This window comes from Sylvia atricapilla, chromosome Z (genome assembly GCF_009819655.1).
Source record: "Sylvia atricapilla isolate bSylAtr1 chromosome Z, bSylAtr1.pri, whole genome shotgun sequence".
Lineage (NCBI taxonomy): Eukaryota > Metazoa > Chordata > Aves > Passeriformes > Sylviidae > Sylvia > Sylvia atricapilla.
This window is the reverse complement of record NC_089174.1, coordinates 49,723,713-49,748,258: the sequence shown is the minus strand read 5'-3', so window position 1 is coordinate 49,748,258 and position 24,546 is coordinate 49,723,713. Positions and strand designations below refer to the sequence as shown.

The 24,546-nt window shown below is 36.4% G+C and overlaps 1 protein-coding gene across 1 annotated transcript in view; it reads left to right on the top strand.

Moving 5' to 3' along the window:
* Positions 1-4,379: 4,379 nt before the first annotated feature.
* The window catches only part of LOC136374264 (atrial natriuretic peptide receptor 2-like), a 35,474-nt gene continuing 15,307 nt past the window's right edge, over positions 4,380-24,546 (top strand). Inside the window, exons 1-12 of the mRNA XM_066339566.1 lie at positions 4,380-4,433; positions 5,426-5,522; positions 8,364-8,496; positions 10,914-11,037; positions 13,002-13,106; positions 13,656-13,758; positions 15,330-15,475; positions 18,168-18,240; positions 20,461-20,608; positions 22,078-22,164; positions 22,431-22,574; positions 23,424-23,545. Coding sequence (XP_066195663.1) covers positions 4,380-4,433; positions 5,426-5,522; positions 8,364-8,496; positions 10,914-11,037; positions 13,002-13,106; positions 13,656-13,758; positions 15,330-15,475; positions 18,168-18,240; positions 20,461-20,608; positions 22,078-22,164; positions 22,431-22,574; positions 23,424-23,545 — 1,336 coding nt within the window. The remainder of the gene's footprint in view (positions 4,434-5,425; positions 5,523-8,363; positions 8,497-10,913; positions 11,038-13,001; positions 13,107-13,655; positions 13,759-15,329; positions 15,476-18,167; positions 18,241-20,460; positions 20,609-22,077; positions 22,165-22,430; positions 22,575-23,423; positions 23,546-24,546) is intronic.

The following is a 24,546-nucleotide window of genomic DNA, read 5'->3' as shown; positions in this document are numbered from 1 at the left end:
TAGAGTGAACCTAAGGAATGCATCTATAAAAGCATAAATTTGTTCAGTGTTCCCAGTAACCGTAGAGCGCAGGGAAGACTACCTGGCACCTTCACTAATTAATACCGCTTGCTTTTTTGAGGTTTCTCTGAGTTTCTGAGGTATGTCCAACATTGTAGGTGGTCATCAGAATAAGCAGTTTGTTTGCTATAATTTTCAGTGGCTGTATTTACCTTTTTTACCTGTTTTGCTTTCATACCGCGTCCCTGTTCTGTTCCTTTGTGTATGTATGCAACATTTACTTTGGCTGTAAGTAAACTGTCATCAAAGTTTAATCACCTGACATAAACCTTTCAGATCCTTGAAAACCAATATATACTTCTTTTTTAATGTGTGATTATTATTTTTTTTAGCTTGAGACCTCTGTCATTGAAATTCTCTCAAACTTTTGGTATTTGGAAAAATTTATTAGAGCAATGAAGAGATACTGCAAAGTTAAATGATGGTGTGTGGAAGGCTCAGGATCTTGCTTACTGCTCTCCAGCATTTCTTCAGACTCACACTTCTGTTCAGATTTCCCAGCAGATTGTGGGCACTCAATACCTCTGAAGCTACTAATCTACTAGGAGACTTATTACAATGTTTAGTCTTTTAATTTAATTACCAGTAATTCTAGAGAAAATCAAGTGTTATTTTTTAAACCTGTTAATCCAGGCTCAGATGAGGTGTAAATCTCCCTGAACCATATGAGTTCACATGTCCGTTACTTGATAAAGTGTTTGAAACAAGAATGATGAGAAAAAAGAAAAAAAGGGTGGGAGGAAAAACCCCACAGAATCTTTTTCAGGTAATGCATAGTAATAACAATCATCATCATCATCATCATCATCATCATCATCATCATCATAGCAGTTGTAACCAGATCAGGCTTTTCATCCAGTTGTGCAGTTCATTTCATAAGCAACAGAAAGCTTGGAAGACCAGCACCATGGGGAGAGAACAAGGAGCCCATGCTGAAAGGCCTCTTTTGGCGTCTGTACTTTTTTGCTTCAATGTGGATTTACAAGACAAAAGTCAACACCCTTTGTCTGAAGGGCTGCATTACATTCGTCAGCAAAACCCTTTCTCTGCAGGCTGAAAATGCATGAACAAATGATTAGGGCAACCCAGTGAAGGTGTGATCACTTCCTGGGCTGTGGTACTCTCACCACATGCCAGAGCCCTGGGTATTTATTGTGGCTGCACAGTGCATCTCTGCTTTTGGGAAGGGGTAGAAGGGCACCACTGCTGCCTCTGAACTCCCTGGTGAGAACCTGAAATGGGACAGGTTCTCTGCTATGCTACCGCTCTGTGCTCCATTTGCGACAGTTTGTGCATCAAGAGAGGATGTTCCTTGCACCAGAGGAGGCTTTGCTTAAACCAGGCTGGGCATAGTGGGTGCATCCAGAGTAAGCTGTCTCCGTGAGCCAGGCCGAGCGCGGTGGGAGGCTGCCTGCCGTCGTGCTGCACGGGAGCCACCAGAGAGCAGTGTCAGAGTGCGGGCAGGGGTAGCTCTGCCGGTCCGACAAAGAAAGGCAACTCGGGCTCCGTGTCGTTTAAAATTATTTTGGAGCTGTCGCTGTAAAATGAGAATATGGATAATCTCATATCTCTGCAGTTGCTAGGAACCTGGAGCACTGAGCAGGATGCCAGCCCATGCACAGGATGAACATACTCTGCGTAAGTGGAGTTTTATATACTAAAACCTAAAGTTTTAGCTACTGATTTCACAAATCACATCCCAGTCCTCATGAATCTGATAAATGGTGTCTTTGGAATGCCATAATTCACAAATGTCAAGTAAGCCCTGGTAGCGGCTTTCAAGTTTTTGTTTGGGTTTTTTTGATTATTTTTGGATTTTGGGTTTGTTGTTTGTTTGTGATTTTAGAGGGGTTATTTATTTGGTTGGTTACTTGGCTGCTTGCTTGCTTTTAACTCAGTATCCTCATCTTGGTTCCAAGACAAGAGCCATATGGAAAATTTGAATGTCAGAAAAAATGAATATTTTCAAGGATATCTGAAGCTTTCATCTCACTAAGTTTTTGTTTTGACTTACTGCTGGAAATTGCTACCCTAAAATACTTGGAAGAACATAGGTGGCAACATTTGTTCAGCAATATTGTATCCATTTTTATTATTTGCTGCAAATATTACACATTTGTATTTAAGTTTTATGATTATTGAAACATTAGTAAGAATGCAATAAGAATAAGAATATCTAAATAAGAATAAATAAGAATAAATAAGAATAATAGTATCTAAAGTTTTCTTGCTTGAACTTTTGAAATATCTTTATTTTTCCTGTTTCTTTTATAGTAGAAATTATTATTGTGTTAATTACTGAAATGGAAATAATGTAGCTTAAGTAACCATATGAGTACAGACAACATAACAGAAATATATCTGTAAACATAAAGTGATTAGATAATTTAATTTCAGTCAGTAGAAATGACCTGGATTTTTTTTTTTTTTTTTTTTTTTTTGGGCATTAGGAGATTCTTTGACGAGAAGGAGCCAAAGAGCTCAGTGTTGCTGCACTAAGCAAGTCAAGCAGCAGTGCTAGACTGGGTCTGGCTGTGGTAATAAACTCATCCATGGTATGATAGAATGTTAAGATATTTATGCAAATTATGTAACTGCGTATAATTTAGGAACAGTAAAAGGAGTAGATGTAAAGCAAATATTATTAAGATGAGTACTTCACTATATTAAAATGTATTTCTCATTTCTTTTATATAGAGAGAGTTGTGGATACAGCTGAGCTGTCAATCCTTTCTTTTTATCAAGGTTTATATATTTATATTGCACTGGTTTTCTTTTTAAAATTTCCAGTGCTTCTCTGCTTAAATGCAGAGATGGTAATGTGCGTCTCAAGTGGCTGAAATACATGTCAAATCAGATAAAGTAACTGGGATTGATTGTTATATCAGACAATTGTCAGCCATTCCTGTCTGTTCATCTTCAGTCCAAGATTCCCAAGTACATGTGGCCATTCTCCAGGAATTCTGAATGAGGTAATAGACAAGTAGCTGTAAAGGTAATGTAAGATTTTTACAGTCCTTGAATCATGGTATCAGTGTCATCTGAATATTTGTCAGTCTAATTAAAGAATAGGATCAGTCTGGTAATCTTTTGGCTTCTGTAGTATCTAACAAGTTATAATCCTTAGCTTCCCTGCTAGCAAATTTCTTATCAAGCAAAGATATCCTAAAATGCAGGGCCAATAAAACCTCTCTGAGATGTTAATATGAGTGGGCTGTTGTAAATAGATAATTGTACCAAAAAAAAGGGGGGAAGGGGGGAAAAAGTGGCATGCTGAAATTATCTAAAAGACTTCCATGCAGTGAAACCTATCATTTGGGTGAAATCATCATAGTGAAGTACAAGAAGAAAAAACACCCATGAGGTTTAACATCTCACAACAAACATGAAATTTCAACCTAAAGTGTATTAGTTTATACACATAGCTCTTTGATGAGTGAAGCCAAACAGATTTTTTAATTAATCTGTGGCTCTTTCAAGATTATTTGGGCACATGTTGCAGTTTTTTCATGCTATTTTGATGCAAGAAATAGAGAAGTTCAAGCAGTTTTGATTAAGTTTCTTACTACCAGATTGGGTTGAGAGACAGAATTCAAGAGGCAGCATAGAGAAATATTCAGGAGAGCTGAATCACAACTGAAGATTAGTATTAGCAGGGCTTCAGCAAGCATCGATATTCATGGGCACATGTATGTCTTTATTGTACCAGCATGGCTACACAGAAGTCCGTTTTACCCCTGTATGTATCAGGACACTTGGGTAGAAGTTGTTCTACGCTTTCAGGGACTGAGAAATTGAAGTTGCAGAGCCTCATACAATTCAGTTCGGAAGGGAGCTCAGGAAGCTGGTCAGCTGCTCAGCCTTGCTGTTCATCTGATATTGGTAGCCTTTGCTTGCCTTGGTGTTTATACACTTCTTCTTTGGGCTCAGCTATGCCTCTGTGTTTATGTCCACAGCATCAATTCATCTGCCTAAGGGTCGGATGTTGCTCACATTTGACAAGGCACTGCAAGAAAATCCCCCCAGCTGATTTTCAAGTTTTAAGCAGTAAAGGGCACAAATTTCAAGAGGGTGGGGCTGCCCCTACAATAAGTGGGGACTTTTCGAAGGGTTTCCACAGAGTTGCAGACGGGTATTTCCACCTTGCACCATGAAGTGGAAGAGGAGGGAAGGAGGAGGCAGAACAGCTGCAGCAGCTGGAGTTGCCAGGATCAGCTTGCCTAGCAACCCCCTTCTTAGGCAAGGGCATCTAATTCAGAAGCAACAGCAACATCAGAAGCAGCCCTGAGACTTGGTGAGCTGGGTGCACATTAGGGAGCATGGGAGCTGTGAAATCACCAGCTGTAGAGCTACGAAGCCTCCTCAGTTTGTTGGTAGGTCTACCTAGATCTGCTTACTGTAGTTTATTCCTCTGATCTGTGCATACAGAAAGAACTGTATACAGCTTATTACAGTGAAACAACTATACTAGGCAGTTGTGGATTTTTATTTTAGTAGCGTAGGAACCAAGAGTAATGGAGGATATCTTGGAAAAATCAGTTGTATCATTCTATCTTATTCCATTCACATTGTGTTGTGATAAGCAATTGCATAATACAGTAGATTGTTATGCTTTAATAATATATAAGAAAACAATAGCAGATTGTATGAGTAGAAAATATTATCTTTTACTAGACATAGAATAAACCCAGAATGCATTATCATAGAGTATTCTGATTTGTTCATATACACCCTAAAGTGTATTTTTTAATAAATGACTAATACAATCTGTTATAATGTATTATATATACATATATGATGTATATTTTATTACTGTTGCAATACTGTGTGCTATTATGATGCTGTATTCTACCTATAATAGGCTAATGCTATCCTTATTTTATGTGGCATTATGTATATTAACATTTATATGGTTTAAGTTTCTCTTGTGTTAAAAGTATGACAAAAATTACTCATTCAAAGATTTTAAGTATAAAAGATTAAAAGAATCTGAGCAGTATGGAGTGGGGAGAGTGCCATTCTAAAAGCAGATAGATCTCTTTAAATAACCTGTCTCTTGGCATATGATCCTGGCCTTCATAAAGAACCATTTTGGAGGACAAAGGTTAGTTAAGTCCTCTAACTGTTTCAACTGTTTCATGCCAGTTTGTGGAGAGATCAAAATAACATACTAGTTGTGTTTGTATGGAACTATATATATATATTTTTTTTTTCCCTTTTCTCTCCAGAAATTGGAGAGGTCAAAATATGCCAGCCTATCTTACTGCATTTTGTTTGATTTTCATAGAGGGATTATAAACTTGGGACATAAACCCATCCTTTCCCTCTTCTCATACTCATTGTTTTTTGGGTTTTGTTCTGGCAGGTGTTACTAGTGGAGGGGTGGCATGACTTAGATAACAAAGACTATGACTGTTGGCCCCTGGAAAACCCAGATGAATATAACATGCTGGACTGTGGAGGTGAGTGAGTCATAAAGAAAGATGGTGTCTTACTTGGAAGATGGCTGAAACCCCAAACTGAAGTATTCATAATAATAGTTTACTTATGAGGGATATAACCTGTGGTGAAATGCACCTAAATCTCTCTTCCTAGAGAAGTAAGTGAAAGAAAAAAACTAAAAGATACTTCAGAGTAATTATTTGTCCAGTATATTTTTATTTCAACAGAAAAAGTAAGAACAGCTGTATCCATAAGCCCAGAGAGAAACTGAAAACATTTTCTTTTTCATTAGAAAACAAATTTGAACTTAATCCAGACAAAATATGAAGGCAGTGCTGTGTTGTAGCAAATATACTTGCTGAAACTTTACAATGTGATTTCGAAAGTGTACTGTACTTAATCAGTAAAACAGTAAGAAAAATCACTGATTCTATGTCATGCTTTTCCACATTGCTCAAAACTGTTCCATGAGTAGTTAGAAAACACCCTCAGACCTTTAACCACTTACTCCTGCCAGTTTCAAAAATTAATTTACATGATGAGATAAACAACAACAATAAAAGGATAATTTTGTATGTTGGTAATTAATTGGGATGAAAAAGTAATTAAGGAGCAACTGATACGTGGAAAAATCAATTTAAGTATAAGAAAAATTATCTTATACTCTAGGGTTTATAAAGCAGTAGAAGAGGTTTCTCAGAACGGTTGTGGTTTCTCCATTCCTGGGGATTTTCAAAACCTAACTAGACAAAGGCTAGAGAAACATCCTTGAGATGACCCTGCCTTGAGCAACACAAGCTTGTACCGAATATTTCTGTAGATGCTTTCCAAATTCAACTCCTCTGTGATCTTATGACTCTGTAACAAATAAATAACTGATAAAGGAACCCTTTGTTTATGTTTTAAAAAGGTAGGACCCAAGACAAGTCAATAGGGTTTTTAGAAAAAAACCAAGAACACCTCAGAAGGTGATTCTAATAAAGCACTTCAGGAAATATACTGCTGTGTCACACTCTTAACTCAGTGTTACGCTTAAACATTCTCCAATTAATTTTGTTGGAACAATGAAGTTCAAAGACTTTCGAGATAATTTAAACTAAGACTTTTATCCCTGTATGAATTTACTATTGGTTTAACATTGAAACAGCTATTTATCACTACAGATGCCTTGTTTAAAGCTGTTTTTACTAAGTACAAGGGAAACTAACATGATTAGGTTGCTTAATTAATGTATACCCTTTACAGTCAGTTTTAGAATGGACTTCAAGCTCTATCCTGCTTTTCTTTGTAGGTTTTCTTTGCCGTTTTTTGGGTATTGCTAGAAGCAAAGCAAAACACATACTGATGCCTCATTGCTGTGGAATTAACATAAGATCTTCAAAGATTTTATATGTGGGAGTAACTGTCACTGAAAGAAGAGTTGGGTTTACCTTTGTGAGACCTTGATAAGGAAGTAGAAAATAATTTAACTGAAATTTGTGCTGACCTTTTGTCTTCATTGTCACATATTCTTTGAAGCTCAACTCTCTTACCTTTTAGTAGAAGTCACACTATCAGTTTTTTGAAATCTTTGTATTATAGTTTTTCACTTAATGTTAGCAATTAGCAATTAAAAAGAGTTTTTACTTTTCAAGGGAGATAGAAAATAAAAAGTTCATTTTATAATTTGCCTAGTTAAATATGATAGTGAATTAGGGGGAAAATAGAGGTTTCAGTACAGTGCATGTGAAGAACATACTTGTTAAAGCAAGTATTAGTAGTAGAAGAGGTCATAACCAAACAAGAATAAAAAAAATGAGATCTCTTGTGAGGCAGATTTACCAGTCCTCTGCAGAAGGAATTTAATACTTCCTGAACAAACTGAGTTACACTGCTCCAGTATGTAAGTAATTTGATATGGTGCAAATTAAAACCTTCATCCAGCAATAGACAAAAAGTAGATGAGTGCAGTGGGAAGATTTTGATGGTGTTAAGTTTATGCATTTAAAGCTTTTCCCAACTTTTGTCTTACTTCATTCTCAGGCCCAGAGGAGGTAATATGGAGTCCCAGGGACAAGAGACATTATGAGGATAAATCATCTTTTCCAGTTAAAATTGTGAAAATGGAAAATGACAGATATCTGATAGCCCTCTTTCCACTGTCCTCTATTCTAGACGCCATATGGTTCTATCACATGAGAATGCGTTCTTAAATATGTAATTATTAGTATATATAATTTATGTTTCATGAGTTTAAGGGTTTTGACTGAATTTTGTGTGTGGTAGACTTGTCTGTTCCTCTTCCATAATAAGGTGTGTCTCAGTGAAAGCAGCTGAGAATTAAGGGCAATATTGTCTGAACAAAAGAAAAATCAAATATACCAGAACAAGCAGTAATGCCATATACTGGAAACAAAGTTGATTTACATAGAATGAGCAGATTTTTTGTTGCATTTCTCTAACTGCTTGATCTTTTCCGAGTGTCAGAATTCTTCAATTAATGTGCATTTGTGTTTACCAGTACAGCCACTAAAATACACAACTCTTTTTGGCTCATAAAAGTAACTGTAGAATACTCAGGAAATTACTCTCAGGGTTGTGGAGCACTGGAACAGGTTGCCCAGAGAAGCTGAAGATGGCCTGTCCCTGAAAATGTTCAAGGCCAGGTTTGATGGGGCATTAAACAACGTGGTCTACTGGAAGGCGTCCCAACCTATGGCAGAGGAGAAGAAACTAGATGATCTTTAAGGTGCCTTCCAACCCAAACCACTCTGTGATCCTGTGAATATATGAAAATCACTACACAAAAAGGTTTATGTTTGTATGTATCTTATGTAAATAAGTATAGCAAATATTCTGACCCATGATTGCACTGTTTCTAGGACTGGAGATGACATGGGTGCAAAGTCCTCCAGAAAAGGCTGTGAGTGGGAAATCTTTCAACGTGACCTATGCAGTCTTTGTTTCAGACACTTTTTATCAATATGCTGTGCAAAATGGAATCCTTTCCCACAGGTATTACTTCTTATAAAAATGCTGTCATAATCATGAGTATATGAGGATTACATGAGTATATGAGGTGTACATATTCAGTGGTATAATTGAAACAGAGGCTCTGGGGCTCTTCATTAATTTCTTCTGTCTTTTGTCATGTTTTATAGCTCTATTTTCCCTGCTATTTTTCCGTTTGCTCTCAGACCAGCCATTATGGCATGTTTGCCTGCTGGGTCAGAGACAGGGCACATCACTACTGTCACACTGCAGCTCTGAACATCACTTCTTGCCTTCTCTACACATTGAATTTATAGCTGAAGTTTAAACATGAGTCAGGGGCTTTTGTATCTTACATAATTTCAATAATAAATATAATTTAAGTGCACAACATGGATATGAAAAAGAGCTAGTCCAGCCCTGAATCATTTTAATTCAGTGGTCAACCTTGCTTGATTTATGTGGGATTAAAATCACTCCAAAAGCTTATATATCAGCTCACACACTCTTGGTGACTATGGACATCAGCAGTTAGAGAGTATGTCGGAGTGCAACTCCAAATTTATAGAACTGGATCTGTAAATCCATGGATAATCCACTCTGATTTCACATGTTTGTCTGTAAGTAGCAATTCTCCATCCCTGTATAGGAACACCTGGGACAGAGGGTGGAGCCCCACTTTCTGTGCTGTTGTAGAAGAGATATCTACAGAACATTTTCACATTGCACTGAATGTTCACATTGCAAAGTTCAATTTATAAAAGCTGTTATCCATAGTTATCTTATTTAGTATTGAAGGATGATCCATAATCTATCTGCAACCATAAGAAGTTATTTTTTTTTGTCATCTATGTATTATGTTTTAAAACTAATCAACATTTATCATGTTTTCTGAAATGTGTGGCTACTAATAGTTCTGAGAACCATTAAGCAGATTTTTTCACTGCTTGGCATGAATCTGATTTTTCTAGTGTTCCCTGGGATACCCACTCTCTCAAGTCAGTCAAGTCACTCTTTCCAAGTCAGAATTTGGAAAAATCATTTTCTTTACTTATATGTACCATAAACATAGAGACAGATAGCAAATGTTTTCAAAGAGAGATAAATCTATGCTGCAGTTTTTCAAAGGGATCAAATTTGCATCGCATCTTGACTAGATGGCTATCTGGTTGACACTAAAGGCTACAGTGGCTGACCCAAATATACCCAAGGGTGGTAAGTCAGTGTATGGGCAACAGTGTAATTGGGTGAAGTCATGATGAAGATATTGAATGAAAAGTACAGAAAAATGGATAAATTTTGAAACGGAGCCTTAAAGAAAAGTATGTGGTGGAATTAGACACCAACTTAAGTATTTTTCTTAACTTCCAGTATGAACTCAAAGGCTAATAAATTTTAATATTTTATCTGTTTAGATGTTTTGGAGATTGACATATTTGCTTATCTCATGTTTCAAATATGTTTATGCCCTTGTAAATCTGGTCATGACTACAATCTATGTTAATCTTATCCTCTGTGGTTTTGTTTATTTGTCATAATAAACACAGCCTTCTCATAATAAACAAATCCTACTGTTTTAGATCTACTCATTATTGGCTAATTCTTCCTTCATTAAGAACAAGCTAAAAATAACTCTTGTGTTCTGGAATTGTTTTATAAAGATCCAACACAAGTGCATAACATTTCAGCTTAACTGCAGTTGATTCTGGCTGTATCTGAGTAAATCATGTTTACAGAAAGCAATTTTATCTTACAACCAAATTTATTAGAGTGGTAACCACTGAAAGTGTAACTGAGGAAACAGTATTGCATCACATATTTTGAGGTGAATACATTCATCTTTCAGGAATAAGTTTTCAAAAGTTGTTTTGCAGAACAGTCTGTTCATAAAGTCTATTCTAAATTTGTGGTTTGAGGAATTGTATCTGGTATTATCACCCATTATACTTATTTTCGTCCATTGCACTTATTTTTCTTGACAGTTTAGACTGTGGAGCAAAACCTGGGGCTACATGGTCTGTATGAATTGCATGCATAGATTAAAGTTTGTGATTGAAACCATTGAGACTGGAAGTGGCTAGGGACACATATATCTGAGAGCGGCAGTAGAATAATAGTGACTTTGTCTGTGCCAGATGGGTAGTAACACCTGGTCAAGAAGTCAGGCTGGAAAGAGAAGTGGAGTACAGCACAGTGTCTGCTGGAAGTCCCTAGTGCATGGCAGTAGGCAGAGGTCCTACTGTTGACAACAATCTCCAGTGCTCTGAGAGCACTTAAACCAGAGGACAAATGAAAGAAGCAATTAAGCACTGTTTATTTGACTGCATATGTTTTTACTCCTAATTTCTCTGTGCAGGATAAAGAACAAGCTCTCATGTGTTTGTTGCAATTTTTGTAAATGAGGAATGGGGTGTAAAAGTTTTTCTCTCCTGCTTGGTTAGCAGTGCTGCTGCAGCAAAGGCATTCTGCGAGGAGCATGAATGTCCTGCCAGATGGAAAGATGCGAATGAGGACAACTGCTGTGTCTACCATGCCAACATTCATTCTTGTCCTTTGGCTTTCATGGTTAGTGTGATGGTGCAGTGTTATGTGCTCTGTTCATGCTACTGGACGAGGCATCACTGTTATAAGAAGGTTCAAGTTTGTGAAGTATTTCTGTGATTACAATTGGACCAAATTTATATAATTCACTATATATTCACAAATTATGGCTCACTAAAACCACTGTGGCAATATCTGTCAGTTTTTTAATTTATTTGCATTGGATGCTGAGGCTGCAAGGCAGTATTCAGAATCTCTCATTAGTAGGAGCAGTTTCATCTGTCTGAGTTTATCTGCCTTGGGCCAATGTACAGCCAACATAGAAAGAAAGATAGATCCCTGCATTCTAAAACGAGCAGGGTAAATGGTCAGTTGGAGGTATTCCAGTCTCTCTGTTTTACAGAGAGATAAATGCTTGGATTACTGGAGTTGAGGGGGGTGAGTATCACTGGCTGTGACTTGTAGAACTGAAGCCTATATACCTGTGTCCTGAGATGGAATGATTTTTCTTCATTGTATCACAGCAAAAAAAAAAAGGAATCCAAATACAGAATTACAAAATTTGTTCATGCAGTGAAGAAGGCAAGTTCCATTTTTAGCCTGTCTGCTTGGCATATCCCTCTTTGAATGACTACTGTAAGTTCTGATTCTAAAAATACAGGTTGGAACACCTTTATTTTTTTTATCTGTGTGGTAAGCCTTACCCTGCATAAGAACTTTCATGCAGCTCCCAGTTTTTCTAATTAATCTCCCTTCTGGAAATGTGACACATTCTTCGTGATCAAAGGTGGTGTAATAGGAAGCCTAGCCTACATATCTTGCAGCTGTTTCATATACCCTTCTGTGTGAAGGTCTAATGACTCCACAACAGCTCTAGTTTGCTTCTTAGCAGTCTGTTCTTAAGGACTTGATTTATTAATGGTTCCCTGAAAGCCTTAGCTGGCACCAGGACTTTGGGTTAAAAGATGAGTCCCTGCTGGAACCATCACATCAAATTTTTTATCTAGAACCAGTAAAAAACTTCAACATCCCACTGCTGTGGTGACTTCTCTATTATTTCTATTTTCACAATTAGTTCTGCTTGAAATTATGGTATGGAAATGGCACAAACATGCATCATTTGGTTTCTTCATAATTCTCTAAATGTTAGAATTTCTGCTTAAAGGAACTCTGATCCATTTGACTGTCATACAGTTGAATTTCGCTGCACAAGATTGAACATATACTTCAAAGTAAGTTTTTTTCATTGTTTGAGAGGAGTTTGGGGTTTCATTTTTAATTTTTTTCAATGTCATGTGTTCTAAAGCATTTTATTTAATGTGCTCCATTTCTTTTGACTTGGTCTGCTACTTACAGTCCTTTGAAAGAAGTGTCTGAAGAATTATCTGGAGTTGGGAGACCAGCTTAATTCTATGAAGTAACCAAAAAACTACAAGATCTTTGGACAGCCAAAATTAATCCACTTTGTTTGCAGTTGTAAGAGGTTTACATCTTAATAGCTTTATTGAGAAATAAACAGGCCTCTGTAAACAGGCCCTGAAGCAGTGCCTTCCTTCCTCATTAAAGAAAAAAAGAAAAAAGAAAAAAAAAGGAAAAAAAATAAAAAAAGCTGCTGCATCACATGTGACACTTCAGTAAAACCCCTTGATAAAAATATTAAAAGTGGAATATGTTTCTGGTTCTAGTGCAGCAAATAAAAAAAGTAAACCAGCTTCATAAAATCACTCATTCTGAGTACACAACTGAGACTCATGTTTTAAGAAATTACAATATATGTGAGATCTTAACTGGTTATAGGAACAATTGCTTCTCTGTTATTTTGTCACAGAACCACGTTGCCTGTGTTTTGGCATTTTGATAACTTTGGTTATGAAATAGAACTTTATTTGCTGTTAGAGAACATAAATAATTTTGAGAAAATAAAAGAGGAGGAGCTAAGACTTTCATTGTGTTCTGGTATACTGACATAACCAATATGTCTGCTAAAGGCTAAAGGAAGGATATGTGGTCCGTGGATCCCAGATGATGGTCAGATATTTACTCACACTTTGTCTACTGCTGGCAAAATGAGCCAAAGAAACTGGACTGCCAAGGTAAGGTATATTTATTACATAAAGGATTTTACCTGATTTGCTCTTTTTGGAGCTTACTTGCTAATAATTTAATGCAGTTCATTAATACATTCTCCATTTCATTTATATACATGTGTTATTACCTAAGTTATGCAAATAGCCGAGTACTATCACTTCCCACCTGACCTGACTTGGAAGTGTCACCTTTATACCTTAGGTAGATGATGGAAGGAATGGGGATAGGAGGAAAATGAATAGCATCATCTGTCCCTTTGAGGTCCACACTAACAATACATTTCACTTCTAACTGGACTGTGCTTCTGCCTGAAAGAAATAGCAGGAAAGCATACATGGCAGAACACACAAGGCTGATAGCCCTACCTGGTGAGAGGAAGACACACCAGGAAGGGAATCAGATCATTCTTTCTCACAAGACCTGACTCTCCTGATTTTGAAAAAAAATGTGCAAAATCTTCTGAAGGATACCACAATAAGTCAGTTTATGTTATGAAAGCCTACTACATGCAGGTGAAGTTTTGATGCTTGCTGGTTTGTTCACTTGTTTCTCAGGTTGTTTTAGTTCACTTGGGTGTGACTTCTCTCATCGCACACATCAGAGTTGGGAGAATCCAAGCTGCTCTGGAGGCAAAAACCACAGTCCTTCCTGCAGTAGGTATGATATAAAATAAAAATGTGAGGTGATTGCTTATTGACTGCAAATCTCAATTCTTTAATCATTCATGCATAGTTACCAAAAGCAAAAGCAATTCCTACCCCAGCCTACCTTTGAAAATACACAAATGTCTTCCTGCAAATCTTCTTCACATAACACTGAAGTCTGAAAAAGTGTTTGAGCTTCTGAGAGTTGTATTAATCTAGAGCAGTAGAAAGCCACTCTTGTCAAATAAGTGAAGTCAAATACCATGACCAATGGCTTCAGGTACTACAAAGCCTTTCAGCAGTTTATGGGAATGTAAGACTATTCCTCCAGCTTGTGTTCTGAGGATCCAGACACTTTTCCTCTGAAGGGGAGCAGACTAATCTTAAACATATTGGAAAGACAGAAACACATATTGATTCCCTTGTTCACATTAAAAATGGCTCCCAAGGGCATCGGTCTTTATTTTCTTTAGTATGCCTGTATGGAGGGAAGTAGAAATAACTGTAGCAATTCCCTTAGTGATGTAAAATTTTAAAAGTGGACTTGTTTAATGAGTTAAACACACAACCTCAAGAAAGTTGTTGGCTAAAACAAAAGTGTCGTCCCAATACTCTTGTTAGCTACTCTTCTGGAAGTGTGAGAATATATTTCCCAATGTTACAGAAAAAAGAAAAGAAAAAAACCACAAAGCAACTCCAGTGTGAATAGAAGTATTTATCTATAGAATTTTCTACTCATTTCAAAACAATTGCAGCTGAATTTTCCAGGAAACTTACAATATGTCAGAGAAGAAATTTAAAAAAATGTAGCTCTACTCGTGAGGCAGAAAGTGACTTCTGTTATTATCTTGGTATTTTATATAGGAATTAATGAGGCTGAAACAGAAATATTACTGAGCAGTGGATTTTTTAAAGATTTTTTATTTTAAAAAATTACATAATGATAGAATAATACCTTCAGCTCACCTCTCAAGTCTGAAGTACAGTATGATATTAGTTTAGTCACAGAGGTAAAATTGAAAGACCACTCAAGACATGGGAGAAAGACTTTTGTTATTTAAGACTATTGTTTTAAATTACATCTAATATTGCTGATAATTTATATAAGACCTTGGAGTAAAAGAAATTCTTCAAGTGTAGGTTGCAAGATTTCTGTCTGTCGTCTCCAGTGTCTCCTGCGGCTTCTGAAGAAGATCCCTGGTTTCTGGAGATCAAAAGCCCTGGATTAAATATAAAGAATGCAAAAGAAAATGCAGGCCGTGAAAACTTTGAGTTTCAGGAAAAAAAGTATGGGTAATGAGAAATAAAATAGTAATGAAATGATTTATACACAAAACATGTCAAAGGCTCAGATGTAATTAACATTTAACCTGATCAAAGAGAATCTGTATTACTTCAGAAATTTTTGTATTTTGATCGTATTTTAGGTTGCTGGGATGGTATCTGTGAATTCTTCAAAATTTATTCTTTCTGGGACTTTGAGGTTTCCCAGGTCAAGAATCAGATGTTTAAATCTGAATACAATCTTGTGGATGGACGAAACTGCCTTAAATTTTTCTGATGTGTGTTTTGTTTTCTAATCAGTCTGTGGAGATGGCTTTTGTGAGGAAGAAGAAGGCTGCTCTATCTGCCCAGCAGACTGTGGGGAATGCCCTCTTTCTGTTGTTGTTAGGATAGCAATTGCCTTACCAATATGTTTAGTTTGCACTGGCTTCATTTTGACAGTCGTGGTAAGTACCTGTTCTCTGCTGATTTATTTCCTTTCTCTTCCATGAATTTATTATGCAGAGTAGAGCTCTCTCTTAGTAGAGGGAGAGATTTTCTTCTGCCTGCAGCATCTATGTGCTATGGAAAAACAACTTTTAAAGCTTCTTTATGAGGGAAGTTAAATTATACTAGGAATTTTCATCCTTTAAGAGAGAACACTGACGCGGAATGTAACTGGGGAATGGGTTGATTACAGTAGAGGAAAAAAAGATTTTCCACAGCATTGGGGATTAGGGGATGCCAACAAAGTAAGAGGACTTCTCACTCACAATAAAACTCTGTTATGAAATTAATGGCTTCAAAACCATATGAAGGCCAGAATTATAAAAGATTTAAAAAAAAAATTAGGTAAATTCATTAAGGGACTAGTTCCACAAGAGGCTGTTAAATTTTAGAGTCTACATAGAACTTTAAAAGCAAAACATTCAAGTTGGGATATTCTCAAAAGAATCATGGGGAGAGAATGTTTTTTTTTGTTCTGTTTTTTTTGGTTGATTTTTTTTAATAAGTCTGTTTTCTTAGTGTAACAACCAGCTTGATTCAGTTCAAAGTGATTAATTTTGCATAATAGTTATAAATTATTATAGCAGACTCATGAAGGGAAAATAAAAAGGGAATAAGGAGAGAGGAGTGTATCGATATTGGAGAAGTAGTTTTGGGTGTCTTTGAATGAAAATGTCTGTATAAAGAGAGAATGATATTATGGCTTATTGCTTTAAAGTGCATTTGGGAAAGAGAATGTACATTCCTTATGTGTCTGCATCTTGAAAAAAATGCATTTGTGAGTTTCATGACAGAGGTTTAACAGGTGAATATGATAGTTGTAGAGTCATTGTATTGACTATGTTCAAAACAGGTAATTTGTTTAGACCTTGGCCTATATATCCTCTAAAACTATAAGCTCCTTCAGGGAGCTTATCTTCAGGGATTCTTTCTCTTTCTGTTTTACACTGTAGTTGCAGTGAGCATCTGAGGTAGGCAGCTGCACAGAGAGGGAAGGAGTAGGAGAAAGCTGATGGCACACAAATTGAGGTGCTAAGGGAGGGCTGAATCACATTATATTTTATATATATATATAATATATTCATATTATGTATTTATATGTAATATATTATATATATATTTATTGTATTATCTTTCTGTACCTCACTGTGTGAGTTTGTGAATTAGAAACAGAAGCATTGTTGAAAGCTATTTGAGCGTTCATATTCCACAAGGAAGTTGTGACAATGAGTTTAATAGCAACTGTCCAGTAAAACCTCATGATCTGAAAGAAATATGCTGTTGGACAGATGAGAAGTCAGACAGTCTTAGGTGACTGGCATTTCAGAAAGAGCAGTGGAGATTCTTGGCCTCACATACATTTATTTAAAGTTCTTGTAGCAAAATTATTCTGTTATTTCTGCTGTTTCTCTGTAGGTTTGGAGCCATTTGGGTTTTTTCTTCTTTCATTTCTGTAAGCCATATCCCTGCTAACTTCTTCAATAGCAGCATGGGTTTTTAAAGTTTTATTGGTTTTTACTGTAATAAGATAGGAAAGATTTTTTAATCTTATTCAGGAATTGATATAATGTAAAAGGAACTGGCTGGGAAATGAATGCGTTCTTTAATGCTTTGAGTAGTGGAAGGGATTCCCTTTGATATCAGTGTCACAGGAAGCAAGCCTAGTATTCATTTCTTGCTAATATGTCTTTGTACAGTCACACCTTTGCAAGATAAAATGTAGGTTTCTTTCCTCAGAAGCTTTTTGAAAAAAATGGGATGCCTTAATTTTGATTCAGTGAGCTCTATATTTGTCACAATTTCAACCAACATATCTACACAATCTCCACAAACTGTTCCTTGTCCCTTATCTGGGATTTTGTTACCTGTTGCAATGATTGCATCATTACTAATATTAAATTTGGCACTATAGAAAATGGTATAATGATGGTAGAATGCTGCTTTGATTTACCATTTTGGCATTGACTGCAGTCCTAACAACTGCATAATTTAATCTGTTGCTCCTTTGAAAGCATCCATTTACAATTCTACATGTTGGCTTTGTATGTCAGCTCTACTGAAAATCAGCTATGAGCTCAATGCCTTCTTTACAAAGTAGCCACAGAATCCCTACCTAATATTCTCTGTGATAGAGTATTTGACATAATATGGCCTAATTTGTAGGTCATGGGCTAAAAAAAATTTGTTCCAAGGTATAAGATATATTGTTCCTTATCTCGGGATTGGGAGGAAGTGTGTTCTTGTCATGTACTTAAACAACATAGGGCACTTCCATGAGATGAGATGCTGTAAACCCCTCATGTGATGTCCAGGCTGAAATGTAAATGCATAAATATGGATAATAATGGAGAGTTTGTAGACTATGCAGAACATGACATGGAATTAGTTCTGGAATACAGCGTGTACAATTTTTAATTTATTTATTAGATGCTGTTTTCTTCTAAGCTTGTTATTAATACTTTTTCTATTAATACTTTTGGTATAATAATGTTGCTGTAAGACTAGATGTTGATACTTCAGATGCTAGATGACACTTCAGATTTAATTTGGCTACTTTTAAATTTTCATATTTTATAAAAATAATCTCTGACTCAATTCCTTTAAAGACAGGAGGACTATATTAGGAATGAATATTTTTTTTTACTTTTGTAGTGGTTTCAATACCAGAAACAAAAGATGTTTTGGGATGAAAGCTGGATAATAGACTTCACCTGCATCAAAAAAGGTTAGTAACTTGTAATTTTGATACTGTGATCAGTTTCCTTATTAATTTTGAGAAATAATCTCTATTATATTGTTCTTATTTTCTTCATTTGCAAAAAATGAAGCTGTTTTTGAAAGACATATCTAACATTTCATCCCTGTAACCTCTGTGAGCTGCTCACTCCTATTTTTGTTAATAGTAATAATTTTTTGTCAAACCTTTAGAAGACTAGGTTATTTTAAATATTTTCTTTTTATTTATGTTGATTTTTAACTGACAAAGATAAGCCTACCCCAAAATAAACAGAAAAGCTCTGGAGTTGGACGAAACAAATTGCAATCGCTTCAGTGGATATATCTTTTTGTATAATTGATCTCACTAAGTTGCCCTGGAATTGCACAAATATATTGAGGGATAAAGCACTATCTTAATTTCTCTCAGTGTATGCTGCCTGTGGCAGACTTGCTACAAAAAGTAATTACTTTTGGCCAGAGGTTTGGAGAGGTTTTTCTCTATTTTATCTTCTGGTTATAAAATATGATTTAATTTGTTCTAATAAAACAAGCTGAAGAATAAATTCAGGTGATATTATAAGCTTTATTGTGCTGTACTTAAGATACATATAGATTATTTTCTTTGCTGTTCCTTGGTTTAGCATTCAGAAGGAAAACAATACCTAGATCCTCAGAAAGACTAGATCTGTAGAAGTCTGCTGTGCTGACTGTAGACACTCACATTTTCTGTCTCTGGGAGAAATTGCTTGGCAGATGTCTGCTTTGTCTTTGCTCTGTTGGGTTGCCAGTGTCAAGATGTTCTTGTGATAATATATAGTAGAGATACTTTCAGCCTTAGACTTGAACATTAATTTCTGTATACTTTTCATAATATATCCTTGTTTCTGTAAAGAAAAGATTTTGGCTTAGAAATTAGTTTGATTACAGGAACCAAAATGAATTTCAATCCAGATTTGTGCAAGTAGAAATGGAGAAAAGTGGTTTTCAATACAGCAAAAAGTAACATGAGCAAAGTTTTCAGCTGATAGTAAATTAGAAAATGCCATAAGCATCGCATGTGAGGGAAAGCAATAGAAAGAGACTGAGGAAAATTAGAAGCATGATAAAAAAATAACAGATTAGAATTATTTTGAAAAATCCAAGATGAAATATGTACCTTTCCTGGAAAAAAAGCCTGAAAATCAGCAACACTGTTTAAGAGTATTGCTCTAAGAGTGATGATTAACGTCTTAATGAGGACTGATTACATTTTAAGGTCACCGACAATATATCTTCTCTGGATAGAGTTGTTCAGAGCTGCCCACAGTAGCCTGAAATACACAGATATCTAAATGAAAACACATCAGCAGTGCTGTACCTGGGTATGAAAAACTAGACTTATTTTTTTAAGAGAACCTCTTTTTTTGGTGTATTGCTCCATATATAAAGATATAGATATATATGCAGTCTTATTCTCAAACTATCTCAGGGATATGTAGTGCATTTCTGGTGGAATGCTGTAGAAAGCTTCAAATGTCAATGCAATTTTGAACTGCATATGGATAATACTATGGTGTGGGAACATGGCAGTCCTGATTCAAGGTGAGATGTTGAACTTCCTTAGCAAGATATTTCTACCAAGGAGAGTTTACAGGTCTTAGCAATTCTGAGACTAATTGGCTAAATCTGGATTTTGATTGGAGAATATTGCATGATATGTAGCTCATTAAATTTGTTTTGAAGTCCATTTTTTTACTGCATGCTGGTAATCAGACATTAAAAAATGTACATTGAAAATCACTGGGACTTTTTTCCTCTCACTGTATGGTTGCTCCTCTCTGACTTCTCTCTGGTGTCAGAATCACTTCCCACATTCCTGTACTTTGCAGTCTTCTAGGAGCCCCAAATAGACTTGTTAAAGTATGGCACAGGGTTTACTCTCCTTCCCTTTGTCCTTAGCTTCTATGTAGCAGCAAGGGCTAATCATCTCACGTGCAGAGAAATGAAAATTGCATAAAATCCTGATGATTAGTGAAAAGTATCTCTGGCAATGAATCATCTTCGAAACTTTTTGACTTTTTAGGCAGCAGCCACATTCCAAGCAATGGCTTTCTCTCTTAAGTATTAACAAGACCAGATGAGATACAAAGATTTTGAGAATTCTCCTGTATTTGTTTGCCTCTGGAGTCTCCACCTGTGCATAAATAGGAACCTTTGTGTGCCTTCTCTCATCCCACATCCCATTTAGATTGTGTTATATGGACAGCAACAGGGAGCATGGTGAGTGCTCCCCCAGCACCCAGTGACTCCAATGTCAGCTGTGTTACTGCTCTGAGCTCCTGCACAGCAGCTGCCAACATATCCAGCAGGAAATACTTCACCCAGATTGGGAGATAGTAAGTCAATATGTTACTAATTTTTTGCAGTATCTACTATATTAGTTTCATCTTGATTTCTGGTTCTTGCCCCTTTATGTTGATAAGGCAGAGAAAAAGCTTGAATTTGGCTTGTTAGGCCAAATCTGGTAAGTTAAGATCATCATCTGACTTCTGTACTGCATATTGGCTGTGGAGTATTTTACATGCCAGGCTTCTGGTTTGATTATCATTTATCCTTTTCTCTAAGGGTCTTGTTAAAAGGTTGTTTGTTGGTACATAAGATGTCCTGCATCTGTTAATGAATGTATCTGAAATGTGTCCTTGCTGTTCAAATGTATCTGAAACCAAGACTTATAAAACCTTCTTTTCTAAAATGCAGGCAGACCAAACTAGGTTCTTTGCTTGTAGAAGGGCATCTTCTACAGTAGCACTTTATAAATCTTGTCCTTTAACTAGCTGATGTGACTCAAGATTCAGAGCATTTCTCTTCTGAATCAAATTATAAAGGTGCATATCATGTAACTATAAGGACAAAGGTTATAGATATATCCTGCCATCCAAAAAACAATTTTTCCCTTAGAAGTGATAAATTAAGGGGTAGGAGCAGAACATGTGCAAAGCTGGAAGTAGATAATTTGTATACCTGGGGAGGATCTGTGCTTCGCAGGATGAAGAAGCTTACTTGGGATCATTGGCTAGGGGACAAATTGCCTTCAGCACAGATTGTGAAAAACACAGCAAATTCATTGATGAAATATTGTGTTCAGCACTGATCTTTTTTGCTGCTTCTTTCTGAATGGTGACATTTTCATCATCATCATCTTTCTCAGATGACTCAAAGTCAAAAACATTTATCAAGGGTGAAAAATGTAAGAATGGAGCATTCAGTCTCATTGGTGAAACATCTACAACTGCTGTACTAGACACCCTATACTCTTTATTTATGTAGTGGTTATCACCTGCAGGTATCTCCACTGAATTCCTTTAGTCTAAAAAGGAAAATTACTTTGCTCACTGTCAGGCTCAACTTATTTTTTGCTGAGAATGCTCAACCCCATGAGAACGAAAGTATGTTAAATATCAGTGAAGGATCTGCAGAGCTGTAACCAGAAGTAATTGATACCTAGTAGGTGGCTGTATGTGTTTCTCTAGCTCTGACATTTCCTTTCCTGCTACTCTGTCATCAAACTGCCCCAAATTACTCTAATACTCTCAATTGAAATGTTGTCCACAGATAAAGATTGATTGAATATAATCACTAATGCTTCCTTCATCAAAAGAAACAGAGTCCAGTCCCTTGTCTTAGATTCAGATTTAATTTGAACTACATTTAATCTGAACCACATATGGGCATGCTTAAATTATCTGCCTCATCTCTAGAGAGATGAAGCTGTTCCCCACTACAAAATATATGCAGCCCATTTTTGTAGTATTGCTGGCTTCTGAAGTTGCCCTACAACTGTAAACAGCATTTCTTTCTGTTTCAGTGATGGCAGAACAGTGGCCATAAAGAAGATAATGAAGAAGGCATTCACGTTGTCTAAAATCATACGTAAAGAAGTAAAGCAAGTGAGGTAAGAAGTGAAATCTAAGAACTGTATGTTGTTCTATTTTTACACTAATTTTTAGGACTTAAATTTTTCCAAATGTGATTGTAAATTCATATTCCTCTTTCTTTCAGACTTCCCTTGAAAGAGAGCAAAGATCAAAATTTCCTTATGTCAGTTTTAATTTTTCTCTGCATTGTGAGACAAGGCACTTGGTTTTCCAGTTGCGCTACGAAACCAAGAGGGACATCTGTAAAAATTAGTTGTTCTGTGATTTTTATTGATTTTCACAGGGAACTTGACCATCCTAATCTCTGCAAATTCATTGGAGGTTGTGTAGAAGTTCCAAATGTTGCAATTGTCACAGAGTACTGCCCCAAAGGCAGCCTGAGTGATGTGCTCCTCAGTGAAGATATTCCTCTAAACTGGGGTTTCAGGTAAAAAAAAAAATCCAGCTTTTGAAAAGCTAAATGACACATATTGTGCTCTATTCTGTTTAGGACAAGATGTCAATTTTAGATAAAGTTCTTGTCTAGACAGGACTGTTCTATGATACAGAGGGAAGGAAGGAAAGGAAAGAAAGGAAGGAAAGAAAGAAAGGAAGGGAGGAAATTTGAGTATCCAGTCCAACTTGTCTTTCAGCTGTTTTGAGAAATTGTATATTTAGTTCTTGCAATGCTAAGCCAATGACTTTTCAACTCTTTCTCTAGTTATGCTGCAAAACTGTTTTAAAATAGTTTTTACCATATAACTTTAATTTGTTCCCTAGTATATTAGGTATCCCTATTTAACTAAAACCCACTGCATCATTGTTTGTGAAGATATATTGATGAAATTGTCAGCATACCTGCAAGTGGTTTTATTATTCTTACCAGGACAGGAAATGAGCTCATGTTGTCAGTGAAATTTTCACAAAAGCAGTGACATTGTTTTTAGAGATTGATCTTCTTGACATGTCCTTTCTGCTTCTGCTGTATGCTTGCCTTCAGCAAAGAAAAATGTTTTTCAGGAAGGAAATTCCAAATGAATTAAGGAATAAAATTGTTTCATTTGTAAATTTGTGAAAGTACTCCCAAGGATACAAAAGTACTAAAAATTTCTAGAAGAAACTTTACTGTCTTGGTCTGTGCGCTCAGGGAGATACAGGTTTTCAGTCACCTTAAGTGTTTTGGAAAAATGAGAATGGGGACACAAATTGAAAGCTATTGTTTCTGTAAACTTCAGCAGGCTTGAAGCCATTTTTGCATGAAAGTGGAAATACTGGCTCACTGATTTTTGACTTTCAGGTTTTCTTTTGCAACTGATATTGCTCAAGGAATGGCCTATCTCCACCACCACAAAATGTATCATGGACGGTTGAAGTCTAATAACTGTGTGATAGATGACCGATGGGTTTGTAAAATTGCAGGTAAAGAGAAGGCTAGAAAAAAATTTCAGAACTATCCAGCTAACCCCCTAATTATAGATTTCACACACAACACTCTTCCCAACTACTTTCATGTTGACATTTCATGTGCAATTGCTGACTGTACCAGAGTTGACTAGCAGTGCCTTGTGCTGAAGCAAGTTTCATTTGTGATATCAAGTCATTTAGTACGTGTCACAGATGCACACTTCAGATCCCACAAATGATTCAGTCTGTCCACATCTGAGCAGAAACTCAGCCTCATTCTCTATTTTGATAGAGAAATCTGAGGCATGGACAAGAGATACAGTAATGTAAAATAATGTATCTCTTTACAATCCTGTAAAGAGTAAAGACTGTGTGTAAAGATTGATCGGTAAGCGCAAGGTAGTTTAATGGAGAAAAGCAGACTCAACTCAGAGCTTTTAAGTCTCATTCACAGCATTGAATTGTATTCTCCCAGAGATGGAGCTGCAGGTCATGTCTACTCTTGGTACAGGGAGACAGCCTGTGGGAACAGGAAAACTACTGGAGAGTCTAGGTTAGTTTGCAGCTGCCAAAGGGAATTAAGGCAATGGTAATCTCTTCTACTTTTTTCCTAGAGTAGTAATCATACTTTCTAACCCACTGCCATCCTAAAAGCAGCAGCAGCAGATTTGTTTTTCAGTGGTACATCCTATGACTAAGGCTCCTACACAGGGCCAGACTTGCTTCTCCAACTCGTTCAGTATCCTTCTGCCTTCAGAACTGCCTGCTCTGCTTGGAGCCTGTTCTGGAGAAAACCATAGTTGGTTTACATCATAGACATAGTTGGATTACACCAGACATAGTTGGATTACATCAACTGCATCACCTTAGCACAGCTCCTTTCAATTAAATAGGATATCTGTGAAATCATTCAGCAGCTTCTGTTTTGATTCTGTTCTGTGTCAAACTAGTGTTTTAAAATCTTCATGGTTTTTCTGGGTACAATAATGTCAAACAAACCTCATAAACAACAAATG